Source organism: Odocoileus virginianus, chromosome 16 (genome assembly GCF_023699985.2).
Source record: "Odocoileus virginianus isolate 20LAN1187 ecotype Illinois chromosome 16, Ovbor_1.2, whole genome shotgun sequence".
NCBI classification, from domain to species: domain Eukaryota; kingdom Metazoa; phylum Chordata; class Mammalia; order Artiodactyla; family Cervidae; genus Odocoileus; species Odocoileus virginianus.
The window spans coordinates 33,457,566-33,477,877 of record NC_069689.1 but is presented as its reverse complement, the minus strand read 5'-3'; the positions used below and the strand labels follow the sequence as shown (position 1 = coordinate 33,477,877).

Here is a 20,312-nt window from a genome sequence, read left to right as displayed (position 1 = left end):
ATCTTAAATCTAGGTTTGGTATCATGGGCTTTAGCACAAGTGACACCATTTTGGGCATGTGGTTTTTCTCTTTAACACCCTGATATAATAAAGCAACAAAATAGAAATAGCAATGCCTACATTTTTGTTGAATCTCAAAAATCTGTTTTAGTTTGTCTTTTTAACTTTTCTGGTATTATCTATTGTATTAAAGAAAGGGGGTGGTGGTATTAAATTTGGTTCCTGCACATTCCAACCTCTTTATTCCTTAATGACAAAGAAATCTGTAGGAAATACTGGTAAAACTGAACCAAAATCAAGAGTATTCTAGCCCCTGACATGCCTCCATATTAATTCAGGTAACACTGTGAATTACTGAGCGTGGACAACACAGTGCTATGGAAGAACTGTGGGAGATTTAAAGAGAAACTGTGTGTGCTCATGCTGTATCACCTCTGTCCAATATTATTTATCTCTTGTAGTCAGGACAATATAAACGTAAAGAAAGGTGAAGTACTCAGTCTCCTAATACATATAACAAGTGTCAAGAGGAACCACCATAATGCCTGGGGAGGCAAAGGCAGGAGAAATGACAGAGGAGACCAACTTAAGCCAGATACTGAATGATGGATTTAGAGGAGAGCAGAAGGCAACTTATCAAATAGCATGACCCAAGAAGGGTATAAAAAGAGCTATACTGGAGGATTTCTATTGGGGAGGAGAGGGAAAAAGGGTTAAGAAGTCAAGCTGAAGCCAGATTATAAAACTGTAATACCAGCTTTAGAGGTCTGGGCTTCATTCAAGTAACAGTGGTTCTGAGATTCCAGTATATACAATAATCACCTGGAGAAGACTGCTGACTAGACAGATATTAACTCCTGAGATTCTAATTCAACAGATTTGGGATGGTCCCAGAAAACTGCATTTGGTAAAATATTAGATTCCCCAGGTGATTCCTGTTCAGGTGGTCCAGTGGCAAATCTTGTAACACTGTACCTGAAGAAAGAAAGATTAGGAATCCTTTTCTGTCCTACTAACTTGCAAATTTTACATCACTTTTCCATAAGTTTGAAAACACCTAACTGCTAGGCCCAGAAGTTTTTTCCACAGCTTAATCCCATATTTCTCCAGTATTTGGCACTGACCCTACCACTGTTTACATCTTGAAAACTATCTAGTGTTAATAATACATTATCTGGTTCTCTCTGTCTCTTTGATCTCTACACCATTCTCTGGCCTCTCATATGTTGCCTTCATTTTGTTTTCTCAGGATTCTGACTTTGGTCCTCTACATTTTTCCCTTCATGAGTTCATTCACTCCTAGTGAGTAAGGAGAACTGTCATGCCAACTTCAGAAGTTTAGACTTTGTCCTGTAGACCAAAAAAAAAAAAAAGTTATAAAGTGGAATGTTACACAGAAAGGAATTTTCTGGAATCATTACCTTGGAAATCATCTGCAAAAAGGGATTAGAGGTAGGAGAAATAGGATGGAAGGAGAATAATTAGGACACTATCAAAATAAACAGACATTTAGAGTCATCACCAAAGTGTGGCTTCAGAATGAAAATGTTAAGTTTTCTAATAGATCTTCCCTTTCAGAAAGTAGCCTTATTTCAATAAATTAATAGGTAAAGTACTTCTAGAAATACTGGTTTCATTATCATGTGAGTTTTAAGAAATAAATATAATTTAACAAATCAGATCCTCTGCAATGTTAACCACAGATAATAAAAATTTGACATGTCATCATTCTAACACCAATGTGAGTTTTTATCCTCTGAAACAAGTGGCATGGGATTCTATATATTTGATCCTTACATTTGATAAGTTTAGGTCTTCCATTGTGTGTGTTAGTCACTCAATCATGCCCGACTCTTTGCAATCCCATGGACTGTAGCCCACCAGGTTCCTCTGTCCATGGAATTCTCCAGGCCAGAATACTGGAGTGGTTAGCCATTCCCTTCTCTAGGGGATCTTCTCCAACCAGGGATTGAACCTGGGTCTCCTGCATTGCAGTTAGATTCTTTACTTTTTGAGCCACCAGGGAAGTCCAGGTCTTCCATTATGGAGTCAATAAATCACTAATACATACATTATTCACAAATTTCGTGTCTTCTTCTGACTTGAGCTAATGAATAAATTAAGTATTAAGTAAATTAATTATTTACTTAAGTATTAAGTTATTAAGTAAATTAAGTATTTAATTAAGTATTAAGTAAAAGTGTTTGCCTTACCTAGTATGAGTATATTCAAGATAAATTCATACTCATTGGTAGTCTATGCCTTATACACAGTATTTTATATAACTGAATACATGAAGTTTTCAAAATGGACAGATAAAATAGTATTTAGAAATGATATTGTACGTGAAGTAATTCAGGCAAAGATAAATATCATATGATATCACTTACATGTTATCTTTAAAATGACACAAATGAACTTATTCACAAAATATTAACAGACTGAGACACAGACAACAAACTTATGGTTACCAAAAGGGAAAGGGGAAAGAAGGACAAATTAGGAGTTTGGAATTAATAGATATATACTATTATATATATATAATAGACAAAAAACAAGGTCCTACTGCATAGCACAGGGCACTATACTCAATATTTTATAATAATTTATAAAGGGAAAAGAAGCTGAAATATATATATATATATATATACACACATATACAGACTGAATCACTTTGCTGTATACTTGAAACTAACACACACTGTAAACAACTATATAGCTCAGTTAAAAGAAAAGATACTCTAATTTAAACATTCTAGAATCTTCGAAAAAGAGACACAAGACACCTAAATTAGGTACAACCCTCCAGCCACCTAATTCAGTAACTAAAACAACTTATTGGCTGTTCTTTCTCAAGTGATCCACACTGGGAGATGCTAAACCTTTATAAAGATCAATTTTAACTCTCACTACAAGAAAAGTCAGGGAGATGGAAATTATTGCTCCCTAATGTATGATCTTGGGAAAGTTATTCCAGCATTTTCTTACTTTCCAGAGCACTGTCCTCATTATATATTGTGAAGATAAAACTAGGTATCTGTTGAAGGTTCTTGGAGCATCTTGGGCCAGGAGAGCTATAGAAAGACATAGTACAGTTATTTTCAAATCTACTATTTCTCTTGCTTTTTCCCTCTTGTTCTAGCCTCCTGGGAAATGAAACAAACGTGGGTGTCATCTTCTGCTTAATAACCTTTCATGTAGTTGAAATTGCTATTCTCCACAAGTACCTCAAGCAAATTTTTTTTTAAAGGAGAATTGCCTGAACTATAAAATAGCAGTCTAGGGCTGTGAGTCAGCATTTCACCCACACACATCAAAATGATTTAAAATAGGTAACACATAATCTTTTTGAAAGACATACACTTCTTTGGAGAAACTCTGAGAAAATTGGAGTTTGCACGTTTATGAATAGTTTATTACATTTCAATAAGTGTATTGTGAATCAATAAACCAAAAGTTCAGAACAATGAGCTCACTACCAAGCCAATTATTGATCCTCAAGTTCCAAAATAGAATAGTACAGGAAGGGTACAGAGAAAATAGGACTTTTTTCTTAAGACACTTTAAGAATCTAAGGAACCCAATCCTAAAGAAATTGTATAAGACACAAAGAATTTTCAACAGCTACTTAAGATATTTATTCAACTCAATTTTTCATCTTTTGATAATTAGAAACTCTATTTCATTTTCTCTCTTTAAAATATCTAATTCAAGTCAAAGGAGTTTGCAAAAAATGAATAATACCTTTTATTGATTCATTTGTTCTTTCAGCTTCTTACAGATTTTCCTCTCTTGGCTTTGAAAAGCCTACCTTACTGGCTATTTATATCACTGTCTTAGCTTGGGCTGTTAGAACAAAATACCATATACTTACGGTGGCTTAAACAACAGAAATTTATTTTCTTATAGCTCTGCAGGCTAGAAGTTCAAGATCAGGGGCACCAGCATGGTCAGTTTCTGGTAAAGGTTCTCTTCCTGGTTTGTAAAAGGCCCCCTTCTCACCTCATCTTCACATGGCCGGAAGAGAAAGGGTGAGTAAATTCTCTGGTGTTTCTTCTTATGAGGACACTAATCCCATCATGAGGGCATCCATTCCCATGATGTGTTAACCCTGATTACCTTCCAAAGGCCCCATCTGCAAATACCATCACTTGGGAGACTTCAACATATGCATTTTGAGGGGGGTGGACACAAAAATACACTAAAAGAAAAAATGACACTGGGTCCAAATCACTAAGTCAATAAAACGGAAATAAACAAATCAACTTGTTTTCAAGTAATTCCAGTAGAAAGCTTCCCTTTTTATTCCTATTATATAGCAATCTAAATCAACAAGAAAAGAACTTCCTAAAAAATTTATGAACACTAATTTAATTAAACAGTAACTTTTAAAAACCAAAGACAAACAATATGACACACACTGTTTTGGTAAAAAACTGAGAAACAGAATATTAACCAAGAATATTAAACAAAAACAACTTTTAGTCCCCCACCCCCTGTTCCTATATCAACTAAAGATTCTTAAAATAATTTAAAGCACTTGGATATTCTTGGAAAGTAATATTAAAATGCACAATAACATTTCTGCATTTTCATAGATAGTATTAGAAGAATAGTAAACTGCATATTCATTTATTCAAAATATGGAAATCTGAAATATTAAAACAAATTTGACAAAATTATAATTTGTTTGTACTGGGTTTTACCTAGTTTTAACACAAATAGTGATTTTTATTACATACCACATATATTTGAGGGCATAAGAAATATATTTTTCTTGATCATACAAAATGCTTCACTGCAAAAAGCTTAAATACAACTCTCTAGGAACATTTCCATGTTCTTACCAATGACCATAAAGCGAAGAGAAGGATTTTTCAAATTTCTGAGTGTCAGTGTAGGGGAAAGTGGGATGGAAGGTGACTGAGATCCACAGTTTAGGTGACTGGCAAGGTCACCCAATTAGGAGGCTGCAGAGTTGTGGATGGAACCCAGGATTTTCTTATCTAAAAATGCTGCAGATTAGTGTACTCAAGAAGAAGGGGCTTTGGAATCTAATTATGGCTGTCAAAACGTTTAAAACTCAATTAGGTGTGTGTACGGTCCATTGGTGTCGAGTTTTAATACCTGCCTATTGCCGTAAGTACCGTGTTTCACGACAACCCCAGCTTCAGCACACTTGCTATTAGCAGCTAATTCTTTTTTACAGAGATTCACAAATTGGGAATAAAGTTCTAATCCCTCTTCTTTTCCAGAGTTACAGTGATACTGCATGCTTCTTCCTTTTACTCTACCCCCAAGGGTGGCTTGAGGGATGATAAGAATGTTGCCAGGTAGATCCAATATAGAGACGTGCTTGCCATTTTCTGTTTCACTTAATTTCACATTTAACAGTGTATTAACTGGGTGAGGAAGAAAGGGAAAACATTTTAAAGTAAAAAACAAGCATGAAAAAAAACAACAATTTTCTACTCAGCAAATTTCATGTTGAAAATCCAGTTTGTCAGCTCATGCTTTTAACCCAAAGTCTCTATTTAGATTTCAAAAATGGCTTCAGTAAGCTAAATGATCTAAGCATGAAAAACAAGGAAGATTTCAAGCAGAAAATGGCATAATGTTTTAAATCTGACTTGGCAGTTAGGATCTTCCTGCAATAAAATCATCCAGGAAAGACTACAGAATTAACCATATACCAGAACTTAAAAATATTGCTTCCCTGAGGGATATATGAGAAGATTTTGCCTTTTTGTTCCTTTTTTTAATCTTAAAGCAAATCCTACTGGAAAAGACCATGACAGATCCTCCACACACATATTATGCTTTATAACAAAGAATATTAAATAAAAACCTTAGTGCATTTATTATTTTAAACTTAGTTGCCTAGAGTTCTAAGCTGAAACAAAGATTCCAGGTTCAATTCTGTTACAAACTAGCTGATTTTGGAGTTTTATAACCTCAAAGGCATTATTAACATAGACTAATCATTTCATCAATACAAACATCACCAGTGGGAGAAGGATCAAGGTGAAAGGTAGAATTATCAGAAACTCATTGTCAAAAAAATTAAAGAAATTCATTGTCAACTGGAAAAGTAAACCCAAAGGCATAGTTACTGGCATTATCTTCACATACATACAGGAAAATATGGGACTATTACTTTTAAGCCATTTATCAAAGTGCACTCAGAGCTAGTAAGAAGTGTCAACATAACCATAAATATTTATGTGAGCTAAAAAAAATATAAACTTAGAGAACTTTTATATTTCAATACTGGCCAGTTTTCAGAACAATAAGCAAAAGAAATGCCTAATATAAACACCCAGGGTCTTTCTACCTCTACAAAGGGTATAAATAACTTCTGCTTATAAAGAACAGTCCTGAGAGGGCACAAATGGTAAAAGAACTACTGAAACCTCACATTCCTTTGTGAATAATCAGGCTTGAAAAGCTATGGTTTCTGGTGGGGTATCAATGGTTTCAATTTTAGAAAGCCTGTAGCAAATATCAGCAAGGATTCAATAAGGCTTTTACTCTACAAATCAAGGAATTAACCTGGTGAAAACCTGCCAAGGTGAACACCCTAATGAATTTCTAAGCTATGCATTAAGCACTATCAATTTTCATTTAACTAATACCTATTTTTAAATACTTCTTATTTTCTCTATTATAAATAGGACTTTGCTATATAGCCAGCAGTCCTTATTGATTGCTTTTAAGGAAATTGTAATTCTCCAGAGCATTTCATTCCACAGAAATCACTACCCAGCTATCCAGGCCTCAGGCCAGTGACAGACTAAGAAGGCAGTTTTGAAATAACAGGCCAGAAAGGTAAATATAATTTATTATACTTCCATACACCTCCCTCTACTGGCTCTGAGAATTCAATTAGTGCTGTTGACATACAAACATGGGCTTCCCCTACGGCTCAAGCAGTAAAGAATCTGCCTTCAATGCAGGAGACACAGGAGATGGGGGTTCAATTCCCCAGTCAGGAAGATTCCCCTGGAGGAGGAAATGGCAACCTACTCCAGTATTCTTGCCTGGAGAATCCCACAGACAGAGGAGTCTGTCCAGAGTTGAAAAGAGTCAGACACAAGTAAGTATGCATGCATTGATGATTGATAATGCAAATATCAGTTGTTATTGTTGTTTAGTTGCTAAGTCAACGTCTGACTCTTTTCGGACCCCAGGGACTGTAGCCCACCAGGCTTCTCTGAGCATGGATTCTCCATGCAAGAATACTGGAGTTGGTTGCCATGCCCTCCTCCACGGGATCTTCCCAATCCAGGGATTGAACCTGTATCTCCTGCATTGCCGGCAGATTCTTTACACCACTGAGCCACCAATATCAGCATGTAGAAGTAAATACAAATACAAATGTCAGTTAAGTAGAATTAAAATGAGATGATGAATTAATGGCATCTTGGGGCTTCCCTTGAGGCTCAGCTGGTAAAGAATGTGCCTGCAATGCGGGAGACCTAGGTTCAATCCCTCTGTTAGGAAGATCCCCTGGAGGAGGGAAAGGCTACCCACTCTAGAGAATTCCATGGACAGTGTAGTCCATGGTGTCGCAAAGAGTTAGACACAACTGAGTGGCTTTCACTTTCACTTCACTTTCACTTTTTGGAAACTCAAGTATCATCTAATGATGAATATGGGAAGCAAAGCTTTGACAGGGCCCCTGAATCTCTGTTCAATTATACTGAAGATGAATTCAGGAAGATTATGCACATTTCTACGTTAGTCATGCTATTTTAGACTTTATGGCTGTAACTGGTTGTTATGTTCCCAAAAGGTACATGATTTGATTGGAAAGATCTGAATCCATATGATAAGCATGAGGTGGGCTGTTTAAGAGAATCCCATCACACTGGCTTACTTTGCCTCCTAGAATAGAGGGAAGTATAAGCTACTTCTATCAATAATAGATGGACTTGTTTTGCTTATAACTCACACCAGTAGAATGTGATTCTTAAGAGTCACAGTTCTTTACTGAGAATCATGATATATAAAAGCTTTGTGTTACAGGCTGTCCACTAGAAGAGTTAAGGTGGACTTTTAACTGACCACAATCTCATGCACGTATTCAAAGTAAACTCAGAAAGACATACACGGATGTACACAGGATTTAATTACTACATAACAAAAAGTGGTTTGGCTGCTTCATTTTGCCTTATTATAATTAGGATCCATTTAAGAATATATAAAAACAACTTTAGAAAGTCAACATTAGGTCATGAAAAAAATACCCTTCCTGTTTTTGAAGATTTCTACTATATACTTTTTACGGTCAAGAAGACCTTAATTCAAAGCAGAAACAGACAGAATGCCCAATATCCAAACATTAAATCCCTGCAATCATCCTCTTTAACAATAGACCTCATTTTATTTTCTCTTTAAACACTTTAAAGCTATTATCCTCCAGATTCAAATTTCAAACTATTACAGTTACTGGCTTTCCATCCTTACCTGTCACAGGCCCTTCTCAAGTCTAGTTTTCAACTTCTGACAAAGTTGTCAAACATGTTTGATGTCTCAGCATAAAATCTCCTTTAGAAGCTTTAGCCCTTTGTTCAAGTCATTCTTCATTGGGCTATTAACTCTTGAGTTCCACTGTTCAAAGCTCTTCTAGGTTAATTAACTTCTGCCTGCTTCAATTACCCATCTGTACAGTTTATGTGTATGTGTTAGTCACTTAGTCATGTCCAACTCTTTGTGATCCCGTGGACTGGATCGCGTCAGGGTCCTCTGTTCTTGGGAATTTCAGGCAAGAATACTGAAGTGGGTAGCCATTGCTTTCTCCAGGGCATCTTCCTGATCCAGGGATTGAACCTGAGTTTCCTTCATTGCAGGCAGATTCTTTACCATCTGAGCTACCTTCTTATTAATCCAACTAATGGGTATTGCCTTTACTAATGAAGAGAAAGATAACCTGTCCCCAACTTTAGGGACAGTTCCACTATTTCAGGCTTTTTTTGGGACAAAATTATTCTATCAAGTACTGTCTTGAGATAGCATATGGTTTGATTTGGTATATCTGAACCTATGTAATTATCAAAGGATAATTGATATCCTTTGGATAATATATATGCAGTGGTATAGACTATTTAGAACACTGGGAAGATGGAGGCAGGGAAATTATGCCTGCAGAGATGCCTGAACACTGACTCTGTTTTCTCTGCCCCTAGAGGAGGTGTGACTATGATGACACCAAACTTGATTCAAGAATATTTATATGCATTTCCTACAAAGAATTTACAGAATGTAAATTTTTCCATAATAATGATATAAGCCTGATCTACACAGATTTGAACCACATCTTGCATATAGTGTCACCTACATGCCCCTGTTAGGGCCTCTAAGAGATCAGGAAACTATATTAAGAAATGCAGCATCTGTTTCTCTCTGTGTGGCCACCCTGCTTCCACAAGTTTCTGTATCCTTGGCTAAATCTCGCTGTGTTGTCTCTGTGTGTTTTTGTACACTCTTCTAAACCAGTCCATCAGCCATCCGAAAAGCGGCAGATATTTTAAAAGAATTCCACCACACTTGCTTACATTAAGCTTTGGAACCGGAACATAAATAAAGTGAACCACAGTACACAGAGTTAAGTCATTTATAACTTACACACCTGTATAATATAAGATTGTACTCTCTGCCCCTGCTGGTTCATCTATTGCTATTCACTCTCACTCTTATAAAACAAATGATACTAAACACATACCCATTTTGGGAAGAAGTTCTTTATCAGCTCCCTTGAAAAAGCACACGTAGATCACTAATCCTCTTTGAACCTATGAGAAACCACAATAAACTCAGATCAGAAACTTCTATAGAGAGATACAGAGGAAAATGAATAAAATTTTACAACTGTTATAGGTTAAGAGGTTAAACGCAGAAGAGAAATAACTTTTTACAAGAGACTTGATTGCTTAAATATGTGAGAAAATAAAGTATTTTTTTATATTCAATCACCTCAGTTATCACTTCTTTCAAAAATCAACTTAAAAATACAGTCAAGGTAAGTATTTTGATAAGGTAAATTCCTAGAAGTAAGATCCCTGGGTGATTTTTAAAACTAGATAAATCTGGTGAGCTCAACAAACTTTTAAAAAATAAATTGATGGCACCTAAACAAAAAAAACCAAACAGCCAAAAGCAGTGAAGACCCCAAGTTATACATTTAAACTTCTAATCAAAATTATTAGGATTATGAACTAGACTTCCTCTCCTCAAGTAAAGCTGACAGATTTACAAACATTCAGTTTCACAGAGGCTTATTCATTCAACATCAAATGAATCCACATAATATCAGATATGACTGATGTATAAACAACATTGTGACTTACATGTCTTTTGACATCATCATTCTTCATTCTTACTAATCCATTTACTTGTAGATAATAAAAATAAGGGTCTGATTCTATTGCAATAAACTCCAAGAAATTTCTGTCCTATTATTTTTTGTTACTTTTGTTAATTCTTTAAATACACATAGTGATTAAACCTTGGAAATCGCATTCATATTAAGTTCTACATCAAGAGGTTGTCTGTTATCAGCAATGTAAGCTTATTTAATGTAATGACTTGGCCATTTCTTTCTTAGCTCTTGTAGGAGAGAGACTATATGGAAAGAAGACACTTGATAAATGACTTTGATTTTGCTGCAAAGTGAATCATTAAATTTTTTATTTTGTAGATTAACCTTTTGAGTCCAAGAGCTATTATGAAGATTAAAGGAGTTAATATCTGTAGAGTACTTAGAACAGTGCCTGGTTCATAGTAAGAGCTATATAATTGCTTATTAAGTACGTGAAAAGAAATTGAAGGACTGAAACACAATTTATTTTACATCTTAACTCCCAGCACTTCATAGACTGTTTTGTACTTGACAGGGGCTCTGTTGAGTGTATTTTAGTTCAACTTTATCTTATAGGCTCTATGTGTTATCTACATAGTCTTCTAAATAAATATAAACACAGCTCTGCACTCACACCTGATCTATCTGGATAAGAAGTAACCTTCTACAAGTGCGACTGTCTTTCAGAGGACTAAGGTGAAGCTGGGGAGAAGGAAGACAGATCTCATTGTTCTATTAGCCCTTTGACCCTCTCCCAAAGCTCCTCAATAAAATAGCTTCATCCTTCCCACCAAAAAAAAAAAAAAAAAGTTAAATAGTGCTCTTGGAACAAGCAAGTGCCTCCAGTGCACACCCGTAGTAAGGACGTGGCAGGTGGAATGATACAGATACCTGCACCACTGTCACAGCCCTCTCTTCTGGGACTGTTTTGGCACAGTGCAAAATTTTCCAAGCACATTCATATTTGGGCACCTGTTATGTCACGAAGCTCAGAGTAGAGAAAGCTCAGAAGCTCCGGTTCAATCCCTGGGTTGGGAAGATTCCTTGGAGAAGGAAATGGCAACCCACTCCAGGCTTCTTGCCCGAAAAATCCCTTGGACAGAGAGGCCTGGTGGGTTACAGTCCATGGGGTTGCAAGAGTCTGACATGACTTAATAACTAAACAACATCAGAATTAAGTATCTTATTACTTGCATGAATAAACACCTGTTCTTACCACTCACCATATACCACTCCTCATTAAGGTATTTTCTTTTAGTTTATCGCAACAATAGCTCTTAAATTGTGACATACAAATTCCCCTCTTCAAGACAGAATCACTTTCCTTATAGCTTCTTTTGGTATAAACAGAGCATTTCAAATATATAGAGAAGTACAGATAATTCTCACTTAGGTTAAAAAAGTTCATGCCTCCCAGGAAGAAAAACATTACTGTGAGAGCAAAGGTCTAAATGAATGAAACCAAGAATACGCAAAGTAACCTTCAAATCTTTGTGACAATTAAAAAAAAAAAGCAGCTTTTTAAAAATTACAACTTTTAATAACAGAATGGAGGATGCTTGAGAAAGAGGAAAGAATTTACTCTCTAATTACTTGTCAACTCTTTATACTAATTTACCCATGTGTGGAAGTGGAAGAGAAAACTTTAAAATAGCTTTTAAAGTTTATAAACACACTGATAGTTTGGCGGGCTGCAATAAACTATTTGATTTTGCATAAGGAGATGTGACATGAAGCATATAAAAAGATAAAGAAGCACAGAAGAAATCTAAATGATAGTTTGGGATTTATAATCCCTTGAAGCAAATATAAAAATAGGCAACTCTTTAGAAGGTTGGCAAAAAAGAAAGAATAAAATTTCAAAGTAAGGAAGATAAATTTTTAAAAGACCATAACAAAAGAAACAAGAAATGAATTTTTGAGAAAGAAAAAGGGAGGGCAAAAATACAGGAATGTTTATGCTTATAAATATTCAGTATTTCCAAATTACCAGAGGGTAACAGATTGTGATATAAGAATAATCATCCACATACGGTCTACGTGTTGTATTTAAAATAATAACTAGGATTGTGTTACAGAGTGCTAGATCTGGGATGGAATTCAGCAGATGAGTGAATGAAATGATCCATTAAAGTTTCTTAGTACCTCTAAAAGTTTTATTTCTTATTATTACAATTTTTTCCCCTTCTGCGAGTGGTCCTGCTAAGTCACTTCAGTGGTGTCTGACTCTTTGTGAGACGCCACGGACGGCAGTCCATCAGGCTTCTCTGTCCATGACATTCTCCAGGCAAGAATACTGGAGAGGGTTGCCATGCCCTCCTCCAGGGGATCTTCTCCACCCAGGGATCGAATTTGCAAATCTTATGTCTCCTGCATTGGCAGGCGAGTTCTTTACCACTGAGGCACCAGGGAAGACCTCCCTTCATTTCAGCTTACTCCAAAAATAAGTCAGGGCCTCAAAGAACATTTGTGTTTTTGCATGGAATTTTGCATATGGGCAGGCTGTCTTAAAAAGGCAAATATTCAAATCGAAGGACATTTGGCATAAATGTTTAAAATTCTTTGGAGGAAATGCGTTTGATAACAATGCAACTTTTATTTATTTTTTTGATAGGTATATTTCTTTGTTTTCCCTTTTTTTTTCTTTATTAGTTGGAGAGTAATTACTTTACAATATTGTAGTGGTTTTTGCCATACATTGACATGAATCAGCCATGGATTTACATGTGTTCCTCATCCTGAACCCCCCTCCCACCTCCCTTCCCATCCCATCCCTCTGGGTCATCCCAGTGCACCAGCCCCGAGCACGTGTCTCATGCATCCAACCTGGACTGGCGATCGGTTTCACACTTGATAATATACATGTTTCAATGCTGTTCTCTCAGATCATCCCACCCTGGCCTTCTCCCATAGAGTCCAAAAGTCTGTTCTATACATCTGTGTCTCTTTCTCTGTCTTGCATCTAGGGTCATCATTACCATCTTTCTAAATTCCATATATATGCAACTTTTAAAGTAGTGGCCTTTGTTCTTAGTGTGAAATAAGTTAAATTTTTAAAAGTTTCTTGAGAAAGGAAGTTTCATGGGCAATCTCATTTCTGCGCTAACACCTAGCTGTACCCAACAAAAGACGGAATTCGACGGGATCTGGAGTACACGTCAAAACAGATCTTCAGCGTTTGCAACCCTAGAAGCTCGAACCAGACCACCACAAGTCACCAGCAGCCCGAGCAAGGCGCCGGGAGTGACAGGCTTTTAGCTTTTTTGAAGCAAGAGGTCTGAGACTACTAGGCCTAAAGTCCACCGAGCTCAGGTAGGTCGTTTGAGAGGAAGCTCAAATTCCTGGGGTCCCTCTTAATCTCCTCTGGGAGTCCGAGGGAGAAGGGGCCGGGGTCGGTGATGCAAGACTGAGGAGAAAGGCGAGGCCAGGCAGGCATTAACGGCAGCGTTGGGAGGACGGGCCAGGAGTCCAGCGCCGACCATAGCACCTGCCAGGCGCCAGGCGGCTGGCTCGGAGGGAGCGCGGGGTACGAATCACCCGGCCAGCGCGGTGAGAACCGCCCCTGCGCGCCACAGGATAACCGGAGCTGCGGGGCCAACGTTACCTCCACCCATTCGGCCTCGACGTCCCCCTCGGCCGGGCGTACTTGCAGCCGGGCGTGCAGGCACTGCTGCAGGAGGGCCCGGGCCTGAGGCGTTCTGCCACTGTCAGCCATGGCTCAAGCTGCGTGGATATCCCACAGGTTCCGGCCTCGCGCCGCACAGGCCGCCCCCAGCGCTCAGGGAGGATGGGGCGGGGCGCGACGAGACGGAGGAACATCCTGGTCGCTCGTGGCCCCGCCTCCAGGAGGGCGGGGCCTTTGCCTGGCTCTCCTGTGGCCCGGATGTGCGGGCTTCAAAGCTCTGTCTATACAATCTTTACTTCCAACCCAACCTACAACTCAGTAGAAGACGCTCAGTGGACACTTTTAAAAGAGTTTAAGGACCCAGTGGTTCTCTTCCCTGCATACCTTTTTAAGAGACATTTTTCATCTCAGAACGCGTAAGTTTCCAAACGTTGAAAAAAATTAAATCTGCATAAGTCCATATTATGCCCATTATGAAGATAGGTAAATAGAATGAGTCAGCTGAATCACAAAACAAGCGTAGGTGAAACTGAAAGGTATAATAAATCTTTCAAAAAATTTCCGTACCCCAATCACTAAAGCAACGCTGCCGCCTCTTATCAGGAATACTATAAATCATTCTGTTCCCGCGATTGTGGAAAGGTATTGGTAGGCTATATGAATACATATTTGAACATCAGTCTTCTAGAGAATATCCTCGCTAAAAATACTCTTATCCAAGAAAGCCTGTGATTGTTAATACATTTTTAAACATGCTCCTAATTGTAAAAACTATATATTCTGTGGTGTTTCCTATAAGTACATGTTATACTGTATGTAAAATTAAAGTATTTGATTTTCTTTCCCACATAACGTATTCCTTGAACCCGCATCAGATTAGCATTATTTTTCTATGGGCTTGGGGGATTTAGATGAGGAATAATAGTGTTACCCTGACTGCATTACCCAGGTCATTGATTTGGGCTCAGCTGGCACAATATGCCTATACATTTCTGTCTGTTGTTTTAGAAGATGACATCACTGACAGTATTGCTGTCCATACAAAGTAGTGTGATTGAAGAAAATAATCCGTGTGTAATCAAAGGTCCTTTCTACACGGAATTGAAACTGCCTGTTTGCTGGTTATCTAGCAGGCTTCCTTACACTTTTTGTAAAAACAGCAAAATCTCATATTATCTCTGATTGCTGCATTGCAGGGATTCATACATTTGTTGACATTTGTCTGCAAAGCACAGACAAGTTGCATTGTCTGCACTTTTATGTCTCTATTCTCTTTCACTCCCAGAGTCAACTTTTACAGGGCTTGAAGGAATTTTGACATAGAGGTGCTTAACCTTGACCTTGAATAAGAGAGAACTTCATGTCCATTTGTATATGGATGTCGGAGATAGGGAAATCTCTTGAAAATAGTCTATGGTTCCCAGAAATTTTTACACAATGAAGGGACTTCAGCAAATTGGGAAATCTTCCTGTGAATAGATCGAGTCTAGTGGGTAATGGTTAGCCTCTCAAAAAACACCAGTTACTTTTAAATTTTTATGTTGGGTGCTGATCCTATTCTTTCCTTCTACCTGCAGAGGGCAGTAGAGAGTAGGCACCAAAGAGAAAGTATTTATTTTCTATATTTTATTATTTTTTTGGACCCTCTAACCTCATTTCACAGAGAATTTAAGAAAGTAAGCTATACCTGCAATAAAATAGTGAAATGTGAATAAAAATAAAGCATGCAAAGTAAAGAAAAATGGAATTATGTCAGTTGCAATGTGGGAAATTGAAAACAGACGAGAGTGTTTTTGACTGGAGTGCTGAGCTGATAATGTAGCAAAGTTTTCACAGGCATGTAACTGTAATTTTTGTTATGAGACAGTTATGTTCATCATAATTCTGAGGTGGGGCATGTTGTACAATTTCCTTCAAGTTAGAAGTAAAAGGCAAAGCACATTAAGTTGGCTCTAGAGGAAGGTTCACTGGAATGTTAGAGAGCTTTGCCTTGTGAGAATACAAGAAATAGTTGTAGAAATAGTTCTGGAACACAGCACTGAAAGGAGACCATCTGGATAGCATGTTAGTTATGAATGCATTCCAGGTCCTCTGAAATGTATAATAATTTAGAGTTATTTTAAGTGATTTAATTCATTCAAGTTGGCTGCACCAAATTTTACCACTCAAAAGTGTTTCACAAACATAAAAAAATTGCGAACCACTTCTGAAAGATCCCTTGCAGCTGATAGTCAGCTTCCTGATTGAAACAAGGAGTAGTCTGTTTCATCATTCTTGGAATGAGCAGAGCTTTTCCTAAGATTTAGCTCTAAAATGAGCCTCTCGCCTGAGTCTTTACATGGAAATGTTAATCAGTAGAAAGGCAACATGAAGAGGGAGATGTTTCATTTCAGGGAAAGCTGGAAGAAACCTAACTCCCTACTTCAAAGCTTAGAGAAGTTTCTTTTTTCCTCAGTGCCTAGGGAGGTGATAAGGTTATGAGAAATTGGTTCATACTAACTAAAATGCATGTAAATTGGGATAGAGCCAGAATACTAATTGATTTATTTGTGTAATAAGAAATATTGCTGTCGTGGAGTGCAAATTCTCACATAAGGCATGATCAGCACATTTTCCCCTGTGGTCAAGCAGAGTTTACTAGATTATATTCAGAAGTATCTTTACTAATTTACTGTAAGAGACAGTCACTCTTCCACCAAGGCATCTAAAACTGAGGTGTGAAAGACCCATGTGAATTTTGGCTTCAAGACACTTGGCACATGCATTAATACTGTGAGGAAAAAGGAAACACACATATTTAAATACGAACTTAAAATGAAAACTCCAAGGGCAAATGTTCCAATCATAACCATATATTTTTGTCACCATATATTTTTGTCATGGCATTAATTCAGTTGAAATCTCTCCAAGATGAAAATATGAGGCCTGGGAAGATGATAGTTCCCACCTAAGAGCTGTGTGTGCTGTGTGCTGAATTGCTTTAGTCGTGTCTGACTCTTTGCAGCCCTGTGGACCATAGCCCACAAGGCTCCTCTGTCCATAGGATTCTCCAGGCAAGAATACTGGAGTGGGTTGCCATTTCCTTTTCTAGGGGATTTTCCCAACCCAGGGATCCAACCGTGTCGCTTATGTCTCCTGCTGAGTCCCTTCTTAACATGAATAGTTTGTACAAACAGGTAGGAAATGGAATTGAGTTTGGAACCTAATATTGATTGTTCTTTTGTTCATCTTGCTTTTTTAAATTCTTATTTTATTACTGCACCATTTGCTGGTGTGTTGCCTAGGTAACATAACATAGCAAGTGCTTTTAACTCTAAGGCAATGATGTATATCTTTGGCAGTCTGTAGAGTTTCCCCAGGGCAGGCTGATAAATTGTCTTCATCTTTGGGGTATTTTTCAGTTCACAGTGTTCTGATAACTTAGCAAAGCATTGCATAACCTTTTGAATATTTGTATACTTCTGTCAAATCAGGCCAGCCAGTTGTAAGGGCTTTTTAAAATAATTTTGACACCTGCCTCCTTTATAGAAAAAAATTGTAAAAGATTTTGAAATGGTCAAAGAGATTTCTAGGTATCTTTTTAACAGAATGCTGGAGCATCTGGGATTCACCTATCCCTAGAGGGACATACAGGGTTTTGTTTTTTTTTTTTTTTTTTTGAGGATTTGTCTGTGACTAGATTATCTTAAAACTCTGTAGAAATAGAAGCTAACTCATTGCACACTGATAGTAAGCAAATCATTCCTGTCTGTAAAAGTGTAAATTTTGATTATTACTCTGTGGATATGTTTTGCATCTGTTTCTAAATTCATTTCAGCATTCTTTTTCTGAATGTAAATATAGAGCACCTTGAGTAGTTTTTTCTCTCTTTCTAATAAACTTTAAATTTTAGAATAGTACCACAGAAAGTTATCCCTCACCTGATTTCTCCTGTTATTAATATCCTGAATTACTATGGTATATTTGTCACAAGTAAGAAATCAACACTGGTGTGTTAATTAAACTCCATACTTTATTCAGATTTACTAGTTTTTTTCTAAATCCTTTTTTTGTATTCCATCCAGGATACCCCATTGTATTTAACCATCATGTTTCCTTAGGTCATGACAGTTTCTCAGACTTCCCTTGGTTCTGATGACCTTTAAAGTTTGGGTAGTACTAATCAGATATATTGTATGATGCCCCTCTATTGGGATTTGGTGTCTTTTGTCATGATTAGAGCAGGATTATGGGTTTTTGCAGAATGACCATAGAGATGAAGTGCTTCTGATTACATTGTATCAAAGATACATGCTATCAGCAGGTCTTACCAGTGATAATGTTAACCTTAAATACCTGGCTAAGGTAGTGTGTTTGCCAAATTTCTCCACTGTAAATTTATACACATACCCACTTCCGTGATTTATTCTTTGGAAGCAAATCACTAAACACAGCCCATACTCAAGGGGTAGGGAGTTATAATCTATCTCCTTGGCTAGGAAGTATCTACATAAATTATTTGGAATTCTTTATTTGAGAAGATTTGAGTTCTTTTCTTGAGCTGGTTGTAATATATGACTGGCTTCTTCTGTGTTAAGAATGAATAAAATAAAAGTTTTTGACACATGCCAATTTTATGTTTGTATGAGAATTGTGATTTTATTCTTTTTCTAAAAAATTTTCCTCTTAATATCTTTCTACTAAGAAATATTGTGGAAATTATTTTTTATATAGTTCTTTGAAATCAATGGATAAATGCCATAAAAAATACATTATCTGGAAAAGAAGTTAATGAAGATTATTTATAGTCAGAGAAAAAATGTTACTTTTTCACACTGTTCAATCAGGGATCTATCAGCAATCAAATAACATAGTCTAAATAGGATAACCTTAGAAGAGTTTTACTGACAGAGGCACTATTTATAAAGTGTAGGTGTAGGGGATCCATAGTGTGTAGCATAGTAACTCAGGATTTCAGTTGATCAGTGGTGTCCAACTCTTTGCAACCCCATGGGCTGCAGCATGCCAGGCTTCCTGTCTTTCACCAACTCCCGGAGCCTATTCAAACTCATGTCCATCACATCCATGATGCCATCCAACCATCTCATCCTCTGTCATCCCCTTCTCCTCGTACCTTCAATCTTTCTCAGCATCAGGGTCTTTTCCGAGGAGTCGATTTTTCGCATCAGGTGGCCAAATTCTTGGAGCTTCAGCTTCAGCATCAGTCCTTCCAATGAATATTCAGGACTGATCCTTTAGGATGTGCTGGTTTGATCTTGCAGTCCAAAGGACTCTCAAGAGTCTTCCCCAACACCACAGTTCAAAAGCATCATTTCTTCACCTCTCAGCTTTCTTTATGGTCCAACTCTCACATCCATACATGACTATTGGAAAAACCATAGCTTTGACTAGATGGACCTTTGTCGGCAGGACAAACTCAGGACTTAGTAGCAGCTAAGATGTTGCCACTCCCTTGGCCTGAAGGGAGAAAGGGAGGGAATCTCGAATCCAGAGGTACATAGACCCTTAAGAGAAGGAGTGGACCATGTGCTAACAAGCACAGTTAACTTTAAGTGACCCTTTAGGAAAGGAACTAGGAAAATAAACACCTGACTGCATTCTCTACCTTCCTTCTGTTTCTTGCCAGAGCTCCCCCATCATAAAGCCCAACCAGAAACTCAGAAGCAGGGGACCTCCCAACATCCAGGGCAGAAAGCAAAGTGGAGAATGCTTGGTGTGGATTGGTAGGCAAGTGAAAGGTATTTGGCACCCTGACTTAAGAGGTTGTAAAGGCCACAGTGAGGACTCTTGTCCCCTTTTGGTGGGAATATAACAGCTGAGAAGTTAAAGAGAGACATAGCTGCTGTTAATGTTTCTAGTGGAAATATTTAATTTTTCCAAGAGTTTAGCAAGGTGAAGTTTGACTTAGTGAGTTATCAGTGTAAAATGAGCCAAAGTCTTTTACTCCTCCTCTGGCCTTTTTTTTTTCGATCCTTTGGGAATATGGCAAGATATCAGAGGAGAGTGGTTGCTAGGACCCTTGCCTTGGTGAAAATGGCCAGCGTGCATGGCAGGAAGATGTCAACAAAATTTAATCAGTTGATCTAAGAAAGACATGGAAAATTTTATTTGAGCCAGATTTGAGGATTATAACCCAAAGAGCATCTCGGAAAACTCTGAGAACTATTCCATCCTTTAGAAGTCAAGGCACAGTTATATCAGTTTTTTGAAACTGAAGGCTATATATTAAATGACATATTACTGATAGTGTATACAATCCAGATCTAAGCATCTTGTGACCCCTTGCAAGAATAAAGAAGAATATCATCTTTTTAAAAACATTGAATT

The 20,312-nt window shown here is 37.4% G+C and overlaps 2 protein-coding genes across 3 annotated transcripts in view; both read right to left on the bottom strand.

Moving 5' to 3' along the window:
- HEATR5A (HEAT repeat containing 5A) overlaps positions 1-9,796 on the bottom strand; it is a 123,264-nt gene extending 113,468 nt beyond the window's left edge. For both annotated transcript variants that reach the window (XM_070478052.1, XM_070478053.1), the window contains exon 1: positions 9,725-9,796. The gene's annotated coding sequence lies outside the window, so the exon portion shown is untranslated. The remainder of the gene's footprint in view (positions 1-9,724) is intronic.
- DTD2 (D-aminoacyl-tRNA deacylase 2) lies at positions 3,394-14,194 on the bottom strand. Its single transcript, XM_020876807.2, has 3 exons — positions 13,965-14,194; positions 9,725-9,794; positions 3,394-5,402 (listed from the first exon to the last, which is right to left on the bottom strand). The coding sequence occupies exons 1-3, from the start codon at positions 14,073-14,075 to the stop codon at positions 5,077-5,079; spliced, it is 507 nt and encodes a 168-aa protein (XP_020732466.1). The 5' UTR covers positions 14,076-14,194; the 3' UTR covers positions 3,394-5,076.
- Positions 14,195-20,312: the final 6,118 nt, after the last annotated feature.

Excerpts from the sequence above, each read along its gene's own strand:
- DTD2 (XM_020876807.2), bottom strand. The coding sequence starts at position 14,075 with ATGGCTGACAGTGGCAGAACGCCTCAGGCCCGGGCCCTCCTGCAGCAG. Across the intron at positions 9,795-13,964 it reads TCGAGGCCGAATGGGTGGAG|GTTCAAAGAGGATTAGTGAT; the intron begins GTAACGTTGGCC and ends GGTTTCTCATAG. Across the intron at positions 5,403-9,724 it reads AGAACTTCTTCCCAAAATGG|TTAATACACTGTTAAATGTG; the intron begins GTATGTGTTTAG and ends TTCCTCACCCAG.